Below are 23,779 nucleotides of genomic sequence, written 5' to 3'. Positions count from 1 at the left end.
GGGGACCTGAACACAAACTGCATACAGTTTTGCAAAGAATCTCTGAAACAGCTTGCCGTTTGTTTGATCTCCTGCTTTCTTTTTGGCTCTTATTGTATTGAGGGAATCTTGAAAAGGTTAATGAGAAAAGGAGAGACATATAGATGGGTCCTTTAGAATGCTTCCTATGGCTACAACAAAATTTCTTTTGGGTCTATGTGGAATCATCACATGTTTGCCTTTCTGTCTGGTTCTGTAATAATAATGCCATGAAAAATACAGTAGCATCACACTCCTAGACCATGCCAGACCATGCCACCCGGACCCCACCCCAACGTACCATACCGGAAACCGGTTAAGACCAATTTTTATGGGAAGAAAGAATGGCAGAATCTTCAAGTGCCGACGAGACAAGAAGAGAAGAAGCAAATAGTTTTGGTTTCATAAGAAAATAAAGCCCATTGAAAGAATAGGAAATTGAGATGACAATTTCCTTTTTTTCTTTTGAACCTTTTTGTATTAAAATAAGTAAACATAACCGACTCCAACGGCTCTATTGTGTGTTCCATCGATTGGGATTAGACCTAATTAACACTTTTGCTTATAGATACGCTCTCTCGCTTTTTCTAATTCTTTCTTCCTTGAGAGAAATAAAATCAAAACTCTCTAATTCGATGATGATGATCATCATCTCTGCAACATGATCCGACAATCCGTAAGAGTTAGATTGATCAGAGCGCATCGTTTCATCCATTGATCGGCGTGGAAAGCATCGTTTTATTGATTGAATGATGATCTCCGTACGTCAACCCTCTCTCGTTCACCGGATAATGATGATCTAGCCACCGTAAAGCTTTAACCGGAGACTACGAGGAAAAAGAGGATAGCGAAGAGAGGTTCGTGATAATCTGTCGGTAATCTTGTAATCTGAAGACCGATCGTCACGTTTCTTACATTTATCGCCATTCTATCTTTTGCAATTCAGTATCCTGTGACTACTTCTACAGTCAGACCCTAATTTCACATGATCTCCACCACTACACTTTCACCGGTGGATTATGTAGACGGCGGCTAATGTTTCGATGGCTGGACTGTTGAAGTTGAAATCCTTCATTGAACCTGCACAAAGAAAATTGAAATCAATAAGAACAAGAAGAGGAAGAAGAAGAAGAGAGTCAACGACCGAGAGAAGAAGGAAAGTCAATAAGAAGAAAAGAAGTTGGGCTTGAAGCAGCTGATTCAGGAGGGCTAGAGAGAGCAATGCAAGTGTTGGGACGTTTGGTTAAGTGTGGGCGTCTTCAAATGGTTTTTTTATGGGCCTTCTTTGCTACCACATCTAACAAGTTACATTATTCGTTTTCATTCTTATCTTTGTTTTTATTTCTATAAAAATGATTTTAAGTAAAACTAAAACTAATTAATTTAAAACTTTCACTAAAACATTTAAATAATTTTTTCACTAATTAATAATTTTTAACTAAAACCAATGTTAATTTCATTATTACTTTTTAAGAATTAGTTTAAATGTTCAATTTTAAAAACGTCGAAACTAATCGCGCTTAGACATCATGTCCTAAGTTGTTGGTCCGTAAGCTGGTGTTCAAAGCTCGGCATAGTTTTCACGTTATATAGATTTAAACTTAAACTCATTTTAAAAAACTTTCTCTAAAATAATCATTTTCACTAAAAATTTATTTGAAAATAAATTCATGTTTTACTAAATCTAAAACTTAAAAGACAAATAAATTTAAATGTAAAATTTTAATACGTTGAAAGTAAAACGAACTTATGCATTATTATGTTCTTAAGATTTCGTTTTGTCTCTTAGGTTGGTGTCGTAAATATAACATGTTTAAATATATTTTGTCGTAAACACAAAATAATGTTTTGTTCTGGTAACGGCGGAGATGGAGATCCCCCATATTGAAGAAGGGTGAATATAATGTTCTTTAAGAATTCCTGGAAAGATCCCTAATAATTATTGCAAGAAAAATAGCCAAATTTGTTAGTCATTGTGCACCGTTTGCTTGAATTAATCCGACAAAAAAAAAAATCTAGTTTGCCTATACGATTTAAAAGCCTTAAATTCAAACCCAATGGGCCCAATTACTTTCACACTTTCACTAATAAAAATCGATTCTACTTTTTTTTTTTTTAATGTGTGGGCCCAATTATAGAGAGAGGAAAGCAAGCACACGGCTTTTCACATTACTGTTTCCCGCTTTCCCGCTCCTCCTCCATTGAAATCTCCACCTTCTTCTTCTTCAGTAACCGATCCACTCTCTTCGTCTTCTTCTTCTTCTTCTTTTAGTGCTTCGTTTTTGTTTTCCGGGAGGCGAAGTTGGAGTAGAACGACCCAGTTAGTATAAACCTCGCCGGAAATGGATACACCAGATAAGAACCGCATCTCCGCCGTTTCCTTCTGCAACTTCGAGGTTCCTCTCTCACTCCTTAATTATGATAATCTGCTCCTACTTTAGTTTTTCTTCCTTTATATTTGTTTTTATTTGGAGAACCGACTCAGTGAATTTGCATCTAGATGTTTCCTAAATTCGCTCGTCTTCATCGGATCTGCTACTCTTTGGGTCCATAATTCATATAACTCTTACTGTTATAAAATTAGGTTTTGGGGCTTATGATCGTCTTCGTTGCCTTAATTTTCAGCAATTTGACTCGATTTGAGTTTTTCTCCTTTTGCTACTAGATTAGTATTTTTCCAATTATGCTTGAATTTAGGGTCACTAATTATGTATCTCTTCACGTTTCTTTGTTGTTGAATTGAGTTCTAATGAGTTAGATTCTCACTGTAATCCGCAGGATTCTCCAGTTTTTCAATATATTAATGATCTCTCTCCAATAGAGCCAGTGAAGCCAGGACGCCCAGAGAATATCTTGCACTCACTGGTTTTTACATCTCCATCATCATCATCATCTCTATTTTGTTCCCCGCAGTTAAACTCTTACCGAGATTCCAGATTTTTCATCAAAAGGTTACTTGATTACTCCTTTTACTTGTCTTATTGATAGTAAGAAAGATTTGTTGTTGGTTGCTGACAATGGTATTGTTGTGTGGTTATGTTCCTTGTTTAGGCATCGTTCTCTAGATCTATCGAGTCCAGTAGTCCTCATCGGTGAGACTCTAAAAAACTCACCAGATGCTTTATGGGAGGAGAAGCTAAAGTGTAGGCCTGAGAAGTTGGAAAATGTTTCTGAACCCAAGCCATTTAAGGAGCAGATAAGCTTAGCAATTGAGTTGGCGAATTCATTGAAACACGGAAGAGATGGATGTGATATTCAGATGGTTTCTTGTGATGAAGTACCTATGGATGCTGATGATGAAATAGGAAGCGGTGGTGGATCCAGAGAGCTGTCTGATGAGTTATGTAGACAGTCTTTTGATCCACTTGACTTTGATGCTGATTCAGATGGAGTACTTCACACTGATGAAATGGAAGCTGAGAGTGGGTTTGGTAAAGAAGTAATAATGTTTGATGTTGCTGATATCCAGAACTATGAGCAACAGATTCCAAGGACCACAGATCCTAGATTTTATTCTCTTGCTTCTGAGCCTCAACAGTTTTCTATCTACTGTAATAACTCAAATTATGTCGAAGAGCGGGAAGGTTCGTGCAGTGTACAAGTTGCAGCTGGAGCTCCAGACATTAATCTCAGTTGTTCCTCCAAGGTAGCAGCTATTGATTCAACTGCCGAAGCTGAAGACAAGGAAGATAAAGACCTTCAGCCCAGTGGCAAGGTAACATTTCAGTATTTTGTTTTGCTGTTGCTTTTATGTCTTCTCAGACCTCATGATTACTCATTAGTCATGTGTACATTTCTTTTCATTCTTTACCTTTTAGCGCTATTGTTCTCCAAAAGTCAATCGAAATAATGATGTGTTTTTGGAGACTTAGACTTAAACTTCAGGTGGTTGTTTTTCAGTTAGATCATTTGCTTTTATATTGCAAGTAGAAATAATTTTCATCTGCTAGTTAATGATTTGATTTAAACTGTGGAACTTAGCTAATACCTATAAATTGACTCTTACAGCAACGAAGTGTACGCAGGCGCTGCTTAACTTTTGACATGGGAGGGTCTCACAAAAGGATACCTTTGCGTGATTCTACAAATGATCTTCCTCTTGATTCTACCTCTATCAATAAAGCTCCCAGTCCACAAAATTGTTTAGACACCAGTAAACAAGACACTGATGAGATTCTACCCATTCCACGAACGATTGGCCTGCACTTGAATGGTTTCGTGAACCCCTCAGTCTCAAGTGGCCGAAAAAAAAAAAAAATCAAAGATGGTCAGGCTTTTCCTTCTACAACATTTCATTATAATATTGAAGATGAATTCTCAACTCCTGTCTCCACAAAAAGAGATTTGGTGGTATTCAGTGATGTCAAAATCATGGAGCCTCCTGAGAGATCAGTGGAAGGAGAATGTTTTGACCAACTCATGGCAATGGAAAATAGGTTGGAAAATATTTCGATGTTCCTAATCTTGTACCAGCCATCAACTATTAGCTATGAATACAAAACTTATACTTGAAATACTGATTAATGCAGGCAATTGTCTCAAGGACTTGACGAACTTGGCAGCTGTAAGCGCTGTAAATGTAGGAAATCACAATGCTTGAAGCTGTAAGCTCTTTCCTTACAATCATTCCCTGGACACAATTTTCAGATGCCAAAAACGTCTGTTTTTCTTTAAATGATATGGTTAGGTTTTTATTCCCACTTTTCTAAAAGCTATTGAGTCACTTTCATTGGATACTACTTTCAAGTGAACTAGATGATGTGTGAAGTCTGTTGCAGATGTTGTTCTGTCTCGCTGAAAGTGCAGCATTGTCAGCTTCTATGTTCCAGAACTTTTTTATCCAAAAGTTTATACCTTTTTCTTGTCCAAAAAGCTCATACCTTTTCTGCAACTCAGCTTAAGTTGTTAAATACACTGAATTTTAGGTTGTGTAGAACATAGACACCAACCCGTCGTTAACTACATATTCATATCTTTGCTGTACAGGTATTGTGAATGTTTTTCCGCTGGTCTATTCTGTGGTGAACCTTGTTCATGTCAAAATTGTTTCAATAAGCCCATTCATGAAGACCTAGTTATGAAAAGTCGTGAAGTGATTAAAGCCCGCAACCCATTAGCTTTTGCTCCAAAAGTGGTCTCAACTTCTGATACTGTTATAGATTTATGGGTAAGACATATCATGAGATCAATAGTGAGATCAACTACATAATACAGAAAAAAATAGACTTGTCCTGATTCGCTGATTAAAGTATGACTGCAACTAGATAGTACTGAGGATTTTTTTTTTGTCTCATGTTTATATTACATCTGTAGGTCGAGAACAGCAAGACTCCTGCTTCAGCAAGACACAAAAGAGGATGCAACTGCAGGAAATCAGGCTGCTCAAAGAAATATTGTGAATGCTTTATGGTAACTTTGGTTTCACTTATCCTTCTTCGTTCGCACTTAAATTTTGAATAATGTCATTCTTCTGAACCATTGGATGTTACTATGACTTTATCAAGATGGGCGTTGGATGCTCCTCTAACTGCAGATGCATGGGATGCAAGAATACTTTTGGTCACACAAATGGTAAGCTTTCAATTATCTATTGCCCTTTCATTCTTGTACAGAAGCAGATATCTCTAAGATAGTTTGCATTGTTCTCAGAGCAATGTGCGGGAGATTCTGATGTGGTAACAATCAATGATGAAGCTAAACACTATGGTGATCATGGCGATGCTTCAAGGTATAATTAGTAATCTACGTTGCAATGTCCAAAGCTCAAGGTAACAGTGAATAGTGGTCTCTAAACACTAACTTTCCCGGGTTATCTTTCTCAGGCAAAACGAAGAAATCTTAACCAGTGAGAGAAACCGCTTGTTGCTCCCTGGTTCTGTAGCATTCCGTTCCTTAACATCACTGTCAAACCTGTCTGAACTTTGAGACTGACTACTCAGAAGCACCATCTGAAGAACCAGGAGACTCCTGTTATGTTATCAATCACGCACGACTCAATCAATCAAAACCACCGTATGAAAGCTCTGTGTCTGCTGTTGCTCGAATGGGTTTTGTTTGATCTACCTTAATCTCACTTTCATCTTGTTATTTCCAAGTCTAGTTTTGGTGGGTATATATTACAAATATATGTATTGGAAGATTTTTGCTTAGGGTGTGAATGTGTGTTACCTGTTTTGCTCTGCTAGTTTATAATGTTTTAGTGTTTGTTTTTCACTGAAGAAAGTTTTGTAGTGGTGTTGTTTGTCTCCTTCCTCTGCTCCGATTTTGTTCTCTCTTGGTTGCTAACTCATTCTTTCAAACAAACTCCACAAATCAGATTCTTGATATTACGGAAAGGAGTATTATTAACAAAATCATTAGAAAAAGTTATGTATTATTCAATTGAAACTACAATGAATAAAGTCTGATACATTTTTCCAAGATTGAATAAAACTTAGTTTTGAACGAAGTTTATCGTTTAAACTGTGTTAACTGGGGCTTGTAAATTCACAAAATGTTTATAAAGATGGCTTAAGTGTTTATAACGCAACACAATTAAATAAACTAAAGTTTAGTGTACATAAAAAGACTTTTTGTGGCCTATGAAATTTGTTTTTCTTAATGAGGAACTGAATCAAATTTAGAGAAAAGGTGTTCCATAAATTATCAAAAACTCGCAAGTTTACACTGAGAAAAGTCATCAATACAGCAAAATTAAACCGGGAACAAAAGAGTGTGTGAAACGACAGAGCATCAAAAAGCTAAAGTTTAGAAGAAAAAGACATCTCTCGATTTCTTAAGCTCCGATGATTTCAGTAGGTTCCTCAACAGCCATCTCATCAGCCGGCCTGTCTACCTTAACACCAACATCTTCTGCTGAGTAATCTCCGTGAACCTACACCAATTAAACACAAGCATTCAGTTTATATATAACATGGATATTGAACCATAATAAATGTAGTGTTCATTTTCTTCACTCACATCCATGAGCTTGCCAAGGTCGAATTTAGGGGCCTTGAGGATCTTGACTTTACGGATGAAAACATTCTGAAGAGGGTAGATGCCCTGAGTTGCCTTCTCAATCTCCCTGCCAATAGCTTCAGGAATGAACTTAGCAACAAGATCCTTAAGGTCACATGAGGAAGCTTCCCTAACCATGATGTCCCTCATCTTCCTGCGGATCTGAGGAATTCACAACAAAGACATGTGAATTTTTAAGACTTACAATTTGAGAGAAATCAAACAAGGAAGATTAAGAATCATTGACAAAAGGAACCATCTGAGCTCAACAGAAATAACAGATCAAAGATTGCAAAAGTAGGATTCAGTAATAAGAGAAAGAGATCAAGTTCTGTAGTCAGGCCTAACTACAAGTATTGCAGGGGAATGTGTGCGTACCTGACGGATTTGGCTGGATTGAGCGTAGCAAGTCCTCTTGACCTGGTTAGCACGTCTCTTGGTGAAGGCGATACAGAATAGCCTGAGAGTGTAACTGTCGGTGGTTTTAACATCAACATGAGCCTCAATCAAAGTCTGCCACTTCTTAACCAATGACCTAAGTTTATCGGTGGTGAAGTCCATGCCCTAAAGATGATTAAAAAAAACAGTCAAGCTCCACAACCATAATCTGGGTTTTTTAACCAATGACCAGAATTACTGATGTAAATCAATGTTTACAACAAACTATCCTTACCCAGAATTGGCACAGAACGTTCCTGCCCTGGACATCTTCAGCTCTGAGACGGATCTTCCTGTAAGCGTTATCCTCATCACCTTGAAGATCAGCAAGAGAAACCTCAAAAACTCTGTGTTTCAAGCCTTCTGAGGCAATCTGGAAGAGTAAGAACAGACATCATCATCAGTCTCAAAGTCCGTACATGGCACCAATACAACATTTTACACTCAACATGTATAAGAAAATGAATAGTAACATTATAACACAAGATACACAACTGTAACAATCAATCAAGAACCATAAGAATCAGACAAATCAGCTTAATCCTACGAAGAGTATAAGCAGCGAAGTAATTTGAGGATGTATTGTAATAAAGAGAGAGACAGAAACATTACTTTGGTACCCTGAGTTCTGGAAACAAGTGTCTTTCCAACATTCCTGTGAGTGAAGATTGAAGGAGCCTTAACATCATACCAATCTTTCTTGGAGAAAGGATCAACACTGCAACATTCAATTTTCAAAAACAACCAATCAATCACAAATGATAAGATTCATATTCTCATACTTCAACATGGCCACTAATTCATACACATTGTTAAGGAAAACAAGAGAAATAAGATTCAGAAAAACTTACGCCTTCTTCTTTCCTCCCTTCCTACCCTTAGAGATTCTCTTGTTTTTCCTACAGTAAACAAACTCATAGATCAGTGACAAATACTTTAATGATACGAATCAGAGATAGTAGAAATGAGAGGACAATAATCTGAGAGAAAAGTACCCGACGGCCATGGCTGAGGAAAATAGGTCGACGACGAATAGAGAAGAATCAACAATAAGTTTTAACCTAAAATGCTGCTACGGCGCTTCTTCAATTTAAAGTCTTCTTCTAGGGTTTGAGTTTCACACCCAGGATAAACAAAGTTTTGGGCCTTCAAATTTACCAGTAATGGACTAAGCCTAAAGTTGTATTTACTTGCATCTAATGGCCCACTAAGGTGTCCAATATTTCTTTTTTCCACTTGAGTCTGAAATCGATTATAAAACCATACTATATATATGTGAAAAGAAATTAAAAAACAAATACCATACATGATTTTAGGATATGAGAAGTTGTATTTTATGAATTAGTGAAAAATATAGATATTTATTTAATTGTTAGATAAATTGCATGATTTGCTAAAACTTCACAAATTTATTATTAACGTTTAACGTTTAGATTGAATTAGTTTAATTTATTATTTGATTAAACACACCTTAGTAAACCGTATCAGTGATTCAACAATATAGCCAAGTGAATAAGAAAAAAATTATAAGGGTAAAAGAAAAGGAATGAACAAAAGTCTGACTGTAAAAAAGTTTAAACAATACCAAAATACCAAAAAATTGTTTGGGCTCTAGTGCTTTGAACTAAGCGATTTTCAAGTTTCTCAAGGCAGAAGTGAGGAGGTTGAGCTTAGCGGGAGCTTTTTGCTTGTACTCTCGCTCCAATGCAGTTGCAGCCAAAGACTGAAGCTCTGGTGCAGCCATGTCCTTGTCCTCTTTGTTCCTGCCTTTTGAGATCTGTGCGATTGCTGATCCACACTGATTTCAAAAACAGAACATGTATCGGTCATTTTGTCACTTGCATAACCAAAGTGGATTAAACTGGTGTGAGGAAGAAAGGGTTCATACCAAGCATATTCCGAGAAGTGCTCTTGTGCTTTTACCACCTGTCAAGTCTATAGTTGCTGCATAGTACTTTCTTGCTGCGATGAGGTTTTCTAGTCCACCTATTGTGTAGAGAACCTGATTTTGGCGATTGCAACGCAAAATGAAAATTACGTTAATTACACAATCATACATGATCAATGCTGTAGTTTAGAGTTTCGAACTATATAAAAAAAAAACTGCCAAACTTTTAGAATTCTCAGTTTTGAGTTTGATATGTGCAGTGCAAATAATGCAAAGTTCCAGAAAATAGCTCGCTCTTCTATTGCTACTACATTAATAGACATATGAATGACAATGAACTTCCAGTGTAAGATATAAGGAACAACAAAATTGATTATAGGATGCATACTAGATACATTGTCTTAAACAAACTAAGACATTTTGATGCTCCTTGGTGATGGCCAAAATTTGACTTTTTTCTTTAACAAAGCCAGAGAACAATTTTTACTTTTTTTTAACAAATAAATAAAAGATGGGACTTACATCGGCATATGCTAAGTGGTACAATGGAAGAGTAGGCTGAGTTAGTATGAGCTCCTCGTAGCAGAAAGCTGCTTGCTTGTACCTGTTACAGATTATAAATTTAAAGGGGTTATAAAGAGAGCACCCTCAAAATGAAAAACATTTGTTAATCGTTGAGTAGTTAATTGTTTGTCAAATAGAATCTGAGGACAGAGGATAGAGAGACGCACATTTGCAAGGAAACATAAATTTCTGCAAGTTCTCTCCAGGCATCATGATCAGCCATGAATCTATATAAGAAAGAAGAGCATATAAAAGTTATCAGCTGTTTGATATATTTCTTCTAAAGTACTTTCTATCAGTCCAGCTTGGGGTTAGTAAGTACTCACACTTCAAGATACTTGTTCAGATGTTCAATGGCTAAGGAAGATTTGCCTTGTGCCTTGGCCATAGCCACCTTTCTTTTGTGAATTACCTAGACATCGAGTTTGACTTACAACAGTTAACATTTGGAAGTAGCTTGTGGGTAGTTTCATGACGAAAAAATGCGGAAGCTTACTTGATCAAGTGGATTATCCTCCAAAAGGCTTGTATATGCTTTTTCAGCCTCTTCCCACATTCCCTTTGCTTCTAGCAGCAGAGCCTCCAGCTTGCCTGAATATATTACCAAGATGCAGCTCAGATTGGTATCAAGGTAACTAAGAAACTAGGTGCCTGTAGAGCCCAACTTTCAGTATAGCTAGAAAACCTCTGAGCACAGATATGAACACCCAGAAGACCCAAAAATGGCAAAATAAACAAAAACTTGTGAGTACGGACATGTGAAGACACAAAACTTACACATGTACACCACGTGAATTCAGCCTGACGTAGCTGGTATACTTTAAACTTGATAATATGTTCTTACTTATAACTTGATAATTTGTTCTTACTTTAGAGAAGCATATGCGAGAATAAGTATAAAGAAAATGGAAAGGATGTGGAGTTTATGTTTCTTGTTCCTAAGTTATCAAATCGTATGTGGTTTATCCAAGGAGGCTAGAGAAAGGATACGAGTAAAATTTGATGTCCAACAAAGAGTGAAGAATTGCTCAGTGTGTCAAGGGTTGATATTGACTTACCAACACGTTTGCTCTCCGGAAATTTCTTCTTTAGAACCTTGATGCAATTCTGCAAAAAAGAAATTGTCATAACAAAAGAATTTTCAGAAAACAACTCACATCACAATGCATCCATGATACATAGAATATATCAAAAATGCAAGAAAACTCTAGAAAAGAGGCTCAAACCGAAGAAATAGCATACACCTACAGCCCTAGATAACTGATGCTTTCAACAAAACGTGATCTTAAAATAGGATCATGTAGTTTTCAAGTTACCAATTGAAATTGTAAGGGAAATTCACCTGTGCAACACCGAGAGATTGACAGTCCATAGCTGCAATTGCTACCTGCTCATACAGGGTCCATTCTGCACAAATAAAGGAATACGCTTTGTATTTTAGTTTTATAAAACAAACATAATGTGCAAGCAGCTCTTTTAGCTAAGACAACAAAAACAAATCGAACTAGATTGAGATACTACAGGTGCAAAAAGTCTTTGCTTAATTATGACTCTTCATCAGCTAAAACTATGTTTAATTTCCCAACTAGGAATGAAACAGTGAACATATAAATCCAAGAATACCAGATTTAGCATTGAGCAGATATAACGTAGATCAAGTATCAGTAAGCACTGGAAGTAGAACAATATCAAACTGAATTTCAAGTAATTTCATTTAAATGAAACTCATGAATTGAAGCAATTGAGTGGAGCACGATTTAGGAAATCAACAAACAAAGACACTCTCAATGAGAAACACATCGAAATCAAGGAACTGAAAATCAACATACCATCTGGACCAAGAGCGGATCGCTTTCCCGAATCGTTCAAGATCGAGAGACCATGCTTGAGCACAATCTCTGATCGGCGAACCTTGAGCTTACGAACGAGGCACAGATACTCCCAAACACCTCCTCCTCCATTCTCAACTTGATTCTCGAGTTGGTTTAACTGTATCTCCTCCGTTTTCGTCACCATCTCTCTCTCTCCGATTTGCTCTGAACCTTATGAAATTTGTGGATCTGTTAGTAGTGGAAGGTCGATCAGGAAAGTCTCTTTCTACAAAGAAGACATTGACATGAACCGGTTCGGTTTAATATTCGCACCGATCTGGTTTAAACTTAGAGCATATTGACGAACGAAACGCTGCGTTTTAACAAAACATCTGATTCATTGGTATATCAATTTGGTTGAGAATATATTTATCGGTTTGTTGGGATTGAAATATCAATAACCGGGTCAGGTCAATGGGGAACGAACGGTGCGTTTTACTGAGTATTCGATTTCAATGTCGTCGCCGTTCCGGTGAAGAAGGCAATGAAATTAAGTAGAACTGTCTTGTCTTGTTTGCCGTCTCTGCTAAAACCCTACTCGAGCTTGAGCTGGACAACGAAAATAGCGACGATAGCTACAAACTTTGAAGGTATGAAAACAGTAGATGAAGCTGACGTGGGCATCTCCTGTTTTATCTCCCAGCTCCCTGGCTTCCGTGGAATCCTCAAACAAAGGTCGTGAGATCAGTTTACGTTTTTATGCTTCTTCTTATACACAAACGTTCTTGTTCCATATAGGAGAAAAATTGAAACTTTTTTTCTGTATTTATGTTTCGTAGATACGCAGACTTTATTGTTAATGAAGTAGATATGGATGGTAATGTGGTTCATTTGACATCCTTGGACTTGCCTCCTGAGATGGTTTGTCTCTCTCCTCATTTCAATAAGCTATGTTTTGTTTCGATTGTATCTTTTAGTTTTGTTTGTGCCAATGCGTTGTTGTGTGTTGTTCAGGCTGTGAAGGAGGAGGATAAAGCGAAAAGTTGTGATAATGTACCCCAAAATTATACTTCTGCAGTTGAGTCTTTCAAATCTATTTCCAGTGTTACTGATGCAGAGCGTTTGGAAATATTGATCAATCAAGTCACCTCAGGAACTGATGGTGAAGTCTTACCAGTTGTTCTTGATCCAAGTTCTGACAAATCCAAGAGAACGGTATAGGTTTTGATTGCAGAGTTACATATACTGTTGTCGACATTAGCTTTTGACTTCTTACTAGATTTTCTTTTTCGTATACTACTATCCAGGCTATCCACAACTTTGTTAAAGAGAATTTCAAGTTCCTAGTGACTGACACTGTCGACGGTCCTGATTCTACTTCAAAATGCATCCGTGTGCGAGTGAATTCAGGAGCCAATAACAACAGAGGTAATAGATCAAAAAAACGAAAGGAAAGAGGCGATAAGCCTTTTGATAGCAGAGGTTCAGAGCATTGGCCAGAGCATGTTGGCAAGTTTCTCAGGTAATATCTTTAAATCAACATTTATTTGACATTAAAGTTACTATATATTGGACCTAGTACATTAGTCTATCCTGAAAAATGGATACCTGAACTGGATTTCCCACTTTAGAGATGTAGATTAGCGTCTTAAAATTACTGATACAATAAAACGAAAGGGTGTATTTTATACATCATAATCTCTGTAGTGCTTTTATTTTATTAATGCATTTGGACGTTCAACCTATGTGTCATTTGATTTATGAGTCGTTTAAGTTAATAGGTTCCATCTTTACAAGGAGAACAAAGATACACAAGAGGCCTTGGGATTGATTGGAAAGATGCTAGGCGTTCAGGTGTTTCCCATCTTCTTCTATCCATCTATAAAGGGGCTGTTTTATCTCTAGCCATTGTACTTTCCTTGATAAGCTGTGTATTGAAATGGTTTTTGAATTTACAGCCAAAGTCATTCGGATTCTCTGGAACAAAAGATAAGCGGTCTGTTTCTACTCAGCGTGTAAGTTATCTGTACGTGTTTTCTTTGTAAGATGAGTTTAATGGTTACAATACATAATAAGAGAATTGGGCTTTTTAGGTAACTGTGTTCAAACAGCAAGCTAGCAAATTGGCTGCGCTTAACAAGAGATTGTTTGGGATCAAAGTTGGTGACTTCTGGTAAGCCAACATATTCTTGAATGTTTTCATTTGGACATATTTATGTGGTCTTAGTGTTAATGATGATTGCTGCCGTTTTCCAGCAATGTCAAAGAGGGCCTTCTCCTTGGGCAGCTCATGGGAAACAGATTTACTATCACATTAAGGTAAGAATATAACTGGACATTTATAAAAGAATCTCTTATGATCCTCTGTCAACTTCCAGATTCTCTTCTTTAAGAAACATTTTGATCAAATTTAGCTGAGAAATGATGCAAAGATCTTTATTTTCGTGAAATATCATTATACGTATAAATTCTTATATTCTCAGAGGAGTGGTTGCGGATTCTGAAGAAACTATAAAACAATCTGCAGAATCCTTGGGGAAAGATGGCTTCATCAACTACTTTGGCTTGCAGGTACTATTCTCTTGTCGAGTTGTAATGATATATATGTTATTTTCTCTTTTTAGTTTTTAGTAGCTAATTCAACTTACACTTTTGCATTGTGGTATCGAGTAGTACTTGAATATTATCAAATAGAAATATTTTCTTATGAATTTTGTAATTGTGTGACAGCGTTTTGGAAGTGGTTCAGTACCAACCCACCATGTAGGAGCTGCACTATTGAAAGGAGAGTGGAAAGATGCTGTAGACATGATTCTTGATCCAAGAGAAACTGATATCCTTTTACATGACCTAGTCTCAGCTTTAATTGCTAATCCCTCTTAATACCATATTTGGCTCTACGAAAATAAAGGACGCAGCATTGCATAGTTTTTCTTGACTTTAAGATTCTTTTTACAAAGGCATGTAGTAAATGATGCCCGGGAATATTACAAAGAAACTGGTGACATTGACGGGACTCTAAGGCAACTACCGCGATACCTCGTTGCTGAAAGAGCCATAGTAAGTTTTAAACTACTCATGTATTGGTTTCTACAATTGATGAGTTTCCATGATGATCAGTTTTAATCGGGCGTTTTGAAACAGCTGCAGTGTCTGAAGAAATGCCCTGGTAACTACCTGCAGGCTCTTAAAGGCATTCCCAGAACTTTGAGAATGATGTAAGCGCTCGATTCTTTAATATATCTTTAGTACCTTCCGGAACAGTGTTCCTTTTGCGACTGGTTATGACATGCCAAGCCACAGGGCACAGGCGCAGATCAAGTTTTTTAGCTTACTGTATATCTGATCCTTATCATGCAGGTATGTACATAGTTATCAAAGCTACTTATGGAACAATGCAGCAAGTCTGCGCGTCAAAAATTATGGTACATCTTGGTTGTTTCTTTATTAATCTTGTGTCATTCTGTAATCTTGTCGATGGAGGTTTTAACTTTCACCCTTTTGTTTTGTTGTCTGGCAGGAACCAGCCAAGTTGTGTTGGGGGACTTGGTAAGTACAAAGGTAGATGCTGCAAAAAGAATGGTCGACAGTCTTACCTCTGAGCACAACGAAAGCAGCGAAGAGGCATTGGATTGTGACCAGGTAGATGATACTGCTGTTGTAGATCTTCCAGCTGAAAGGAGTGACCTTGTTAAGGTTAGTTTTTATTGCGAACTTCTTCTTTTTAGGCCGTTCTTAGTTGAAAACTTTTGCTACCATCATCTGGTGTGAAATTACCTTCAGATTATGATGAGCTAATAGAACTTTGGGCTTGAAATTAATGATATTTCTTTGTTGTCTTTTTTCCGTATTCGTATATGCTTTAGCGCATTTACATTCTCATTGTTATTTGTTAATACTAGCACTATTCATGTGTGATGTTTTCTTTTGTGTTCTTCAGGTTGTAAGTATAGAGGATTTGGAAGCTGGAACTTACTCGACCAGTGACATCGTCCTCCCTCTACCTGGGTAAGTTGCTGGCAGAATTTTCCGACACAAGTAGATTTCATATTTTACTTCTTGAAACCTTAAGACTTTTCTTTGTGCTTCAACAGTTCAAGAGTCATCTACCCGTCTAATGACATTGCAGAAATTTATCATGATTTGGCAAAGAAGGTTTGTTAAAGCCAAATTCAAGTTTGTTCTAGACAAATTAAACTCCCTTATTCTCAGTGTATTCTTTCTAAAATTTACATCTCCGCTGATGAATCTTTAAATTTCTGCTTACATTGTTCAGGACGGTATCAGCCTAACTGAGAGCATTCACGGTGTAAAGTAAATTCCGATAAGCTTTTTTCTTGTAGATTCTTATGCTTGTATCACTCTGCATCACCAGAGCATCTACTTTATTCTACTAATAACAAGTATTGTTTCAGGGAATTCTCAATAACTAGCATGACTGGTGGTTATAGACGTGTTTTCCAGAAACCAATAGACTTTGAATGGTACGCTATATGTATAGTTAGAGATTCCTCCAGTTTTGAGATCAAACATTATATGGAAGTAGAGACTAATGTTGTCTGTAAATTGCTGCAGGGAATTACTGACTTACACTGACAGCAATAAACCATTGGCAGAGACGGATCTGGACAGGATACCCATGAACAAGCCGGTGGAGAAAGTTGGATCTACTGAGGAAATTGAAGATGAATCAATGAAATCTGATACTAACCCACATGATTCTGGTGAAACCAATTTGAAAGACCAGACAGATAGCAATGAGGCTGAAAAAGACACTGGAAATCCAGATTCTGAGCAGACACAGATGGCGCTTAAAATGGCACTCACTCTTCCATCTTCTTGTTATGCCACAATGGCAATCAGAGAACTATTAAAGACGTCAACTTCTGTAAGTACTCAAACTGCTGAATCTCAGAAATTCCTGAATTCACTTGAATTTGGTACTTCTAAGTTTACAAATTAAAGTCAAAAAGAAATCTCAACATCTGAATACTGCTTTCTTCTTTAATTGCAGGTTGCATATCACAAGACACTTAACTAGTGATTAACATCCGCTCCTCCTGGCTAGCACACACTGCGTATAAAGCCATTTGCTGGTTATATTACTCTGTTTCAGACACTTAACTAGTGATTCTATCTTGTCTATTTTAAACATGTGTACATTCATGTATTTGTGCGGAAGTTCAGGAAATTTTGTCTGAAATAAGCACCAAAATAGAATTTTGGTAACCGGCCAAGTTTTTTCTAGAATTTCAATGTATCAGACAAAGAGGGTCCGCTACTCATTAAAGAAGACAACCTAGGTAGTTAAACTTTGATACAATTTTCTTGATAAACTGTTAAAGGTGGAAAATTTTCAAGTCACAACAGGTTAGAATTAGAAATCCGTCTCTCAATCTCCCAGCTTAGTAGTAGTGGTTTCCTTGAAGCTCTTGGACAACCAAATCGCTGTTTCTCTGGGTGAAACTTTGCCTGGACCAAATGGTCTTAATAAGACATTGAGCTCATCGTACCTCTCATCTTGAAGCAACCTTGCACTGAATTCAAGCAATCCCTCCAATGCCTCGGCTCGTTGCTGATAAGAGCTAGGATCAAATCTTTGTCTCCTTACACCCGACGAAGCCCTGCTTGATGCTCCAGCTGTCGCATTTTGATCAGATGATTCACTCCTGTCTTCCAGATATGCATCTTCTTCATACACCGCCTTCATAATCGCTCCTTCTCTGTTTTGGCCTGGTTCAAGAGTAAATTTGTCTTTTGTGATTGAGCAGTCTAGTGGTGGCTCTGGAGGTGGACTGTAGGAACCTCTAGACGATGCTTTCTTTTTCTTCCCACGCACAACCGGGACAAAAGGCTCTTCCTCGTATGACGCTAACGGAAACTCAATCTTGTCAATTCTTGGTGCGTTCATTGACACATCAGGAGAATTTATCTGGTGGAGAAAACTGGTTTTCGAAATGTACAGAGAGTCTTTGATTTCTTTTGCAGGTTTTCTTGAGCTAGGCATGGAGGCTCTACGTATCAAAGCAGCTGGTTTTCGGTTTTTAAGTTGTGATGAAACAGGAAGCTGCAACATATAGGAACCACCATTCTTTTATTCTAATCAAAGAATCGGTAAAACCAGTAAAGAAGAGCATTTTAAATGGATCACTTACTTGACCAAGGTCACTCCTAGGCTGTCTAGGTCTCACAGGTGAGGCCGAAGCTCTCACTGGTACATACCTAGAACTCTTAGAAGCCTCTGAAGTTCTACGAACAACCGTTCCATCACCGCTTGCATCTGTAGACAAGTCCACTTGCCTTTCACGATTCAGATATGCGGGCACAGTTTTTTTTATGGAAGAAACAGAATCTTCTAGGTTACCCCTAAACCTGCTTGGACCAAAGCTATGGCTTTTGCCAGCAGGACGCCTTCTCTGTTCTGGAAAACTGTTTCTCCTGGCGGATTCAGATTCTGGCCATTGCGCAGGTAACACATTACTTCCTGGATCATTCACTTTCAAATGAATCTTCTGGATATACGGTTGAAGCAGCGGTTGTCTAAGAAGCTCAGCAGCCTACGCAGAAGAAGAGAGATGAAGTTTTACTGGTCAAGTTTGTTCAGTATCAGGTTGTGACCAAATACTTAAGGACATAATCATATGACGTACACTTGGTCTGAGTTCTGGATTTTTCCGGAGCATACTCTTAACGAGACCTCGGCTGAAGAAAGCAAGCACACAAACTCAGTAAACTCTAATAGATCTCACATTTATACAAACAAGATCCTATAGACTTACAAGGCAGCAGAATATTGCGCCGGAAGTGGAGGAACGATTGATCTGTTAATCCTGTTGATTAGTCCTTGCATGTCCTGCAACCATTTGAGACGCCAAGAACCATTATAAACATCTGATCAACAGTACCTAGAGGAACGTAAATATAGGTTTAAGAGCTTACAAAAGCTTTGAAAGCAGGTTTCATAGCCGTCATCTCATACATACAACATCCTGAAGAAAAGAAGATAAAGATTCAGATGAATATATTCTTTTGTTATCTACAGCTAAAGGTTAAGAATCTTATCCATTGATGAGAAACTTGCCTAGCGACCAAATATCAGACTTGGACCCATAGGGTATATCAGCTAGTAGCTCGGGACACATGTAGCTTGGTGTTCCAACCACCTGGTTTTTCAAGAAGGGTAAAGATCAAACCTGAGTTCGGAAAAAAATCATATGTAAAGTATTGAAGGAAACTATAATTACTGAAGACGCGAGGTCATCTGATGTTAAGACTTTAGCGAGTCCAAAATCGCCTGCGGAGATCATAGAGCCGATTTTGTTACATTTAGTCGGTGTTAGTCTGACTAGGAAAATGATATAGTGTGACAAATTTCTTTATCGTCTCACCAAGGCGTATATCTTGATCCTTTGTCAAAAATATGTTCGAACACTGGAAGGATAAAAATAGGTTAGTTTTGTATCAGTATGGCGATTTTTCAATAAATTGTGTTGGTCTCCGGAGATCATAACGAACCTTGACATCTCGATGGAGAATGTGATTGGCATGCAAGTATTCAAGAGCCAATAAGATCTGAACAAGCCATTTGCAGAGTTTCTGATAACACAAAATGTATTTTTTGGAGAGAGTCAGAATTTGGAGTATCAATGACCAGAATTTATCAAACATGGCTAGCACAAACCTCTTCAGTGAAGTGTACGCCGTTGGTTTTCTTTATTGCTTCCGCCCTGTAATGCAGAAGAAACGGAAGAAACAGAAAAAATCAGTAAGTGTATCAGAGAGCCTTTTCTCTAGTCAAACAGGTGAAAACTGCTGAGAAGGAATAAACTTACATGTCTCCTCCTTTGCAATAGCCTATGATAATGCACACATAGCATCCCTGATAGCACACATCCATAAAGACAATAGAGCTGGTTATATCTTCAATACTTATGTTCAGGAAACGAAAAGATATGTATAGATGATACCTTTTCAACCCAAGAATCTTTATATTCCACAATGAATGGATTATGTATCTTTGAAATCAACTCCATCTACAAAGAGATAACAGGCTATTTGATCTAACTAATCCAAATTTGCAAATGAATTGGCTTAACGAAAGCGTAATGTGAATGTTACAGGACACAGAAGAAATTAGAAGCAACCTCTTGATGAGCAGATCTTCTTGTCCTACCAGTCTGCCGAGCAAGCCGGATTTTCTTCAAAACATACCTTTAGAAAGCAAATACAGACGAGAGTCAAACATTACAGCGAATTCAAATTCTCAGAAAACATCATTCTTCACGCAATCCTGTTTAAGGGTAAGTACGTACAGTTTCTTCTCATGTTTATGTCTCACAAGAAGAGCTGACCCAAAGGAACCTTTTCCAATTTGCTCAAGAACCTCGTAATTCTCCATTGACAAACTCTGAAATTCACCTCCTTCTTAATTTCGTCTATAAAATCTGAAGCCAAATGATGATACAAGACACATTGTAAGATCAATATATCCTTAATAAACATTGTTCTTGTAAGCAATACAAAACCGTACCTTTCTGGAGATTATAACTAAAATATCAAATAGAATGAGCAAAAGTAGTCAATAAAACGGAAAAGGTTAAACTTTCTTTCTTCGATTCTTCTAAAAGTTTTGGGACTAAAACGACCCACCAACCTTAATGATAATTAGCCACGAACACTAATTATTCTTATGATGAAAAAACTTGGAAAAAAAAAAGAGAGTAAGATAACCCAGTCGTAAAAATCGAATCTTTCCTCATAAAACATGCAAGATTTAAGCTTTATTGGTGTCCAGTGTTGTCAAAATTAAACATTTTCGGAGAAAATCTGGAAAAATTTACAGATTATTTTCCTCGCATTCACAGAGAAATTAACAGCCCATCAAAATTGAGCCAGTCGATAACACAACATTATTAGCTAAATAAACAAGAAACCGTTACTTGGATTATTCAAAACTTAAAATAAGGAAAGGGATAAGAAACCTAAAACGGCGTCGTTGCGAGATTCAAATCGGCAGATTTAGGAGAAGAAAAACGAAGGAGAAGAAGAAGAAGAAGTTTGTAGAGAAACCAGTTTCTGCATTTCCTGAAAGAAACTACAGAACGGCATCGTTTCCAGAGAAACAGCAACGGTAGTGAAGAAGAGGCATTGGAAGAAAACGAATGAGAAGAGGAAGAAACTGGTTCGCCATTAGACCTGCTCTCAGAGGAAAACGACAGATTTTGCTCTCGATGGAAAAATAAGACTTTGTATTTTCCTCTATTATATAAAAAGAAATTAAGACAACAATATACTTTATTATTTATTTAATGTTATGCAATTTAATATCTGATTCATCCTTTTGTCTGAAATGATGTGACTTTACTTTATTTTTATTTTATTTTATGAAGTTTTTAACAGAAAAAAGCATAAAATGACAAGTTCGTCTTGGGATAATATATATTATTTTTTGTAGTTCGTGCATTATGAATTATTAATACTATTTGAACAATAATTGATTAGGTTTGCGTTACCCAAATTTTTATTTAAATGTTATTGAATTCTTTTGCTATATAGACTAATTTTAGCTTTTGAGTATCACAATACGTTGGATTGTTTTGTTTGTCTTGAAATATATGTTGTCTAGCAATCTCACTAAATACGATGTCCAGAAGCAAGAGTACCATCATCATCGTCGAGCATCTTTGTTTATGAATTACGACCTAAAGTCTTCTTTAAACTAATAATGCAATTTGTATGAACAACGTTTGCTTGCTTTAGGAAGAAATGGTTGCTTCTATGAACAACGTTTTGAATGATTATTGATTATTGTATAGGCGAAAACAAAATTTGGAATAATAGTTTGATGCTTAGATCCACTCATTTACATTAAACATAGGTAAGCATTGTGATTAATATATTTATTGTTATGGATCGTTATGAATTTTCTAAACTGTCATTCTCATGGACAAATAATTCTTCGGCAGTGTCAATCTCACGGTTTAAAGTCTTATCGATTTAAATAATTATGGGAAAGAATAATACTTATCCATCTAATCCACTCATGTGTTGTGTCATTTCTTTGAGATTAGTAGGTATGTATTAGTATTACAGGCATGTAGTTATGTGTATAGCGTTGTCCGAGATTTTTAAATTGTACTAGTATACATTTGGTTCAATTACAGTTTTATTCGATTTTTTTGAAAATGAAAACCGAATTATTATTTATATCCAAAAAAAACGAAATATTTTAATTCCAACGAAACTCAGTTTTCTACTCTTTTTAGATCGTTCTCTATTAATAATTCAGTTTAGTTCAGCTAAATGACTCTGAAATAGACATACCTATCATTAACTTTATGCACAAAAATATAAACTTTACTGGTGTCGATACTCGATACATTAACATATAACATAGTGGCCACCCAACAACATTTCGAAAGATTTTGTCTCTCAAGCTCATTGGCCGAGAATAATGTTTAATTACAAATGTAATAGACTAATACATGTTTATGTACATTATTCATTACCATTGACCAATATAAAATCGTTACAGACGAATATTTCTAATTAATTATTTATAATTTATTCATCTTTATTATTTTCGTTATAGGTTTTGTTAAGTTTTTTCGTCTTACTTCACACCCACTTATACCATCGCCTTGTCCATGAAACAATTTATGAGACCTTTAGTAGTTTAGGGCAAAGGCAAACCGCGTGAGCATATTAAATTATAGTAACCATGTCAACGTGAAATCTATTTTTCTTTTTATAAAAGGTCACCAAATTATAGAGAGATGTTCAAATCCACTACTTTGTACCTTAGAAATGTGCAATCATATTGCAGGGATGTTCATTGTTCAATCCCATCAACTTGTGGCTATATCCTCGTCTTGTCTTTTCACCGTGGTCGTATTATAGAATTTTGAAACTAAAGATATAGATAGAATAGCACTCCTTTTCTTATGTAGTCATTGTTTGTTTTTTATATCGATTAATCTTTCATTTTCCCAAAATGTACTATAACTAAAGAAAGATAACTTGTTTACATTACCAACAATAGGAATGAGACTATTTGTAACTAACATGTTAGGTCTTTATCTGAGAAAATTCTGACTTTGACCTCTTTAGTTCTACCGGTTGCTAAAAGAAAATTAATTGACCTACATAGTTTTTGTTTTAGAAACAAAAAATTCTTTTAACCTTTAGCAAAACAAAATTCCATTGTGTTGTTGTTAATGGAGTGATCAGTGATTCATTAAAAGATCGGAACAAAAGTTCTAGTACAACAAGAGGGCCCAAAAAGCCCAAGATTAGAATTTAAAGCCCAACAGTTTTAAAAATAAAAGATAAAAAATTTCGGATTGTCCCCGAAGTTATTCCTTTTGCTGCTCTTGACTTGAAAGTTATAAACCCTCACGATTCATCCTTAAACCCTAAGCCTAAAGCAGAAACGCAGAAGCCCTGATAATGGCGGATCCGATGAACCATAGCACCGGGCATCAACAACAGCAGAAGTACCGTCAGTACAATCCTTACCAACAAGTCAATCTTCCGTACCGTAAGCTCTACGAACTCCCAACTTCTCCTGAGTTTCTCTTCGAAGAAGAAGCTACGAAAAAACGCTTAACATGGGGAGAGAACCTCACCTTCTTCACCGGTTGGGGTTATTGCACTGGATCTGTTCTCGGAGCCTTCAAGGGTACAATTGCGGGGATGCGAGCCGCCGAACGAGGCGAATCCCTAAAGATCCGAACTAATCGGATTTTGAACTCCGGTGGACTCGTTGCAAGACGCGGCGGGAATTGCTTAGGATCCGTAGGGTTGATGTTTGCTGCTATGGAGAGCGGTGTTACGTATATGAGAGACGGAGACGACGGTTCGTTGACAACTGTGATCGCTGGTTTAGCCACTGGTGTGCTTTACAGAGCTGCTTCTGGACCTAGATCCGCTGTGGTTGCCGGAGCTGTCGGAGGAGTTGCGGCTTTGGCTGCAGTTGCTGGAAGACGCATCGTCAAGCGATTCGTTCCAATCTAATGAAAGTTTCTCAATCTCTCAAGGTTAGGGTTTAAGAACTAGTTTA

The 23,779-nt window shown here is 37.0% G+C and overlaps 8 protein-coding genes and 1 long non-coding RNA gene across 12 annotated transcripts; 5 read left to right on the top strand and 4 right to left on the bottom strand.

The window, feature by feature from the left end:
- Positions 1 to 98: 98 nt before the first annotated feature.
- AT3G04855 (uncharacterized protein) lies at positions 99 to 426 on the top strand (the record flags this gene model as incomplete). The annotated part of the gene is made up of 1 exon (NM_001125102.2): positions 99 to 426. The coding sequence occupies exon 1, from the start codon at positions 292 to 294 to the stop codon at positions 424 to 426; it is 135 nt and encodes a 44-aa protein (NP_001118574.1). The 5' UTR covers positions 99 to 291.
- A 165-nt stretch (positions 427 to 591) lies between these two features.
- AT3G04854 (uncharacterized protein) lies at positions 592 to 1,307 on the bottom strand. Its single transcript, NM_001337543.1, has one exon. It carries the CDS (start codon positions 943 to 945, stop codon positions 835 to 837), a length of 111 nt encoding a protein of 36 aa, NP_001319472.1. The 5' UTR covers positions 946 to 1,307; the 3' UTR covers positions 592 to 834.
- An 828-nt stretch (positions 1,308 to 2,135) lies between these two features.
- On the top strand, positions 2,136 to 6,314 carry AT3G04850 (Tesmin/TSO1-like CXC domain-containing protein). The gene is made up of 10 exons (NM_111357.4): positions 2,136 to 2,414; positions 2,797 to 2,969; positions 3,070 to 3,733; positions 4,027 to 4,454; positions 4,548 to 4,622; positions 5,005 to 5,185; positions 5,332 to 5,427; positions 5,523 to 5,589; positions 5,668 to 5,746; positions 5,841 to 6,314. The coding sequence occupies exons 1-10, from the start codon at positions 2,361 to 2,363 to the stop codon at positions 5,941 to 5,943; spliced, it is 1,920 nt and encodes a 639-aa protein (NP_187136.3). The 5' UTR covers positions 2,136 to 2,360; the 3' UTR covers positions 5,944 to 6,314.
- A 255-nt stretch (positions 6,315 to 6,569) lies between these two features.
- On the bottom strand, positions 6,570 to 8,641 carry AT3G04840 (Ribosomal protein S3Ae). Its single transcript, NM_111356.5, has 7 exons — positions 8,451 to 8,641; positions 8,307 to 8,354; positions 8,068 to 8,173; positions 7,691 to 7,828; positions 7,396 to 7,581; positions 6,979 to 7,179; positions 6,570 to 6,892 (listed from the first exon to the last, which is right to left on the bottom strand). Exons 1-7 carry the CDS (start codon positions 8,459 to 8,461, stop codon positions 6,794 to 6,796), a joined length of 789 nt encoding a protein of 262 aa, NP_187135.1. The 5' UTR covers positions 8,462 to 8,641; the 3' UTR covers positions 6,570 to 6,793.
- A 206-nt stretch (positions 8,642 to 8,847) lies between these two features.
- Positions 8,848 to 12,091, bottom strand: AT3G04830 (Protein prenylyltransferase superfamily protein). 2 transcript variants are annotated; one of them, NM_180664.3, is made up of 9 exons: positions 11,737 to 12,091; positions 11,250 to 11,314; positions 10,966 to 11,014; positions 10,404 to 10,498; positions 10,234 to 10,319; positions 10,075 to 10,134; positions 9,866 to 9,947; positions 9,344 to 9,457; positions 8,848 to 9,253 (listed from the first exon to the last, which is right to left on the bottom strand). In NM_180664.3, the coding sequence occupies exons 1-9, from the start codon at positions 11,921 to 11,923 to the stop codon at positions 9,080 to 9,082; spliced, it is 912 nt and encodes a 303-aa protein (NP_850995.1). In that variant the 5' UTR covers positions 11,924 to 12,091; the 3' UTR covers positions 8,848 to 9,079. The 2 variants fall into 2 exon arrangements, with proteins under 2 accessions (NP_850995.1, NP_566239.2); NM_111355.3 differs by having other exon boundaries at positions 10,966 to 11,002; positions 11,737 to 11,963.
- A 115-nt stretch (positions 12,092 to 12,206) lies between these two features.
- Positions 12,207 to 16,984, top strand: AT3G04820 (Pseudouridine synthase family protein). The gene is made up of 20 exons (NM_111354.5): positions 12,207 to 12,453; positions 12,558 to 12,639; positions 12,733 to 12,933; positions 13,026 to 13,240; positions 13,500 to 13,572; positions 13,677 to 13,733; positions 13,812 to 13,891; positions 13,975 to 14,037; positions 14,202 to 14,289; positions 14,449 to 14,551; positions 14,675 to 14,778; positions 14,863 to 14,936; positions 15,079 to 15,143; positions 15,239 to 15,414; positions 15,659 to 15,726; positions 15,813 to 15,873; positions 15,995 to 16,032; positions 16,134 to 16,202; positions 16,294 to 16,606; positions 16,733 to 16,984. Exons 1-20 carry the CDS (start codon positions 12,263 to 12,265, stop codon positions 16,757 to 16,759), a joined length of 2,148 nt encoding a protein of 715 aa, NP_187133.3. The 5' UTR covers positions 12,207 to 12,262; the 3' UTR covers positions 16,760 to 16,984.
- On the bottom strand, positions 16,918 to 20,967 carry NEK2 (NIMA-related kinase 2; the record flags this gene model as incomplete). Of its 3 annotated transcripts, NM_111353.4 has the most annotated exons (16): positions 20,700 to 20,958; positions 20,249 to 20,265; positions 20,031 to 20,162; positions 19,863 to 19,929; positions 19,686 to 19,751; positions 19,551 to 19,597; positions 19,400 to 19,445; positions 19,234 to 19,314; positions 19,107 to 19,149; positions 18,963 to 19,012; positions 18,800 to 18,881; positions 18,658 to 18,707; positions 18,498 to 18,571; positions 18,369 to 18,420; positions 17,874 to 18,275; positions 16,943 to 17,785 (listed from the first exon to the last, which is right to left on the bottom strand). In NM_111353.4, exons 3-16 carry the CDS (start codon positions 20,114 to 20,116, stop codon positions 17,111 to 17,113), a joined length of 1,821 nt encoding a protein of 606 aa, NP_187132.1. In that variant the 5' UTR covers positions 20,117 to 20,162; positions 20,249 to 20,265; positions 20,700 to 20,958. The 3 variants fall into 3 exon arrangements, with proteins under 3 accessions (NP_974221.2, NP_187132.1, NP_001327439.1); NM_202492.3 differs by lacking the exon at positions 20,249 to 20,265 and having other exon boundaries at positions 16,918 to 17,785; positions 20,700 to 20,967; NM_001337542.1 differs by having other exon boundaries at positions 17,111 to 17,785; positions 20,249 to 20,876.
- On the top strand, positions 17,039 to 17,499 carry AT3G01515. The gene has a single exon (NR_140836.1). It is a non-coding gene; the product is annotated as an other RNA (long non-coding RNA).
- Positions 20,968 to 23,166: 2,199 nt separating the features above from the next.
- Positions 23,167 to 23,733, top strand: TIM23-3 (translocase inner membrane subunit 23-3; the record flags this gene model as incomplete). Its single annotated transcript, NM_111352.1, has 1 exon — positions 23,167 to 23,733. The coding sequence occupies one exon, from the start codon at positions 23,167 to 23,169 to the stop codon at positions 23,731 to 23,733; it is 567 nt and encodes a 188-aa protein (NP_187131.1).
- Between the last annotated feature and the right edge of the window lie 46 nt (positions 23,734 to 23,779).

Source organism: Arabidopsis thaliana, chromosome 3, assembly GCF_000001735.4.
Source record: "Arabidopsis thaliana chromosome 3, partial sequence".
Taxonomy (NCBI): domain Eukaryota; kingdom Viridiplantae; phylum Streptophyta; class Magnoliopsida; order Brassicales; family Brassicaceae; genus Arabidopsis; species Arabidopsis thaliana.
The sequence above is the reverse complement of the archived record's forward strand: the minus strand, read 5'-3'. Positions and strand labels throughout refer to the sequence as shown.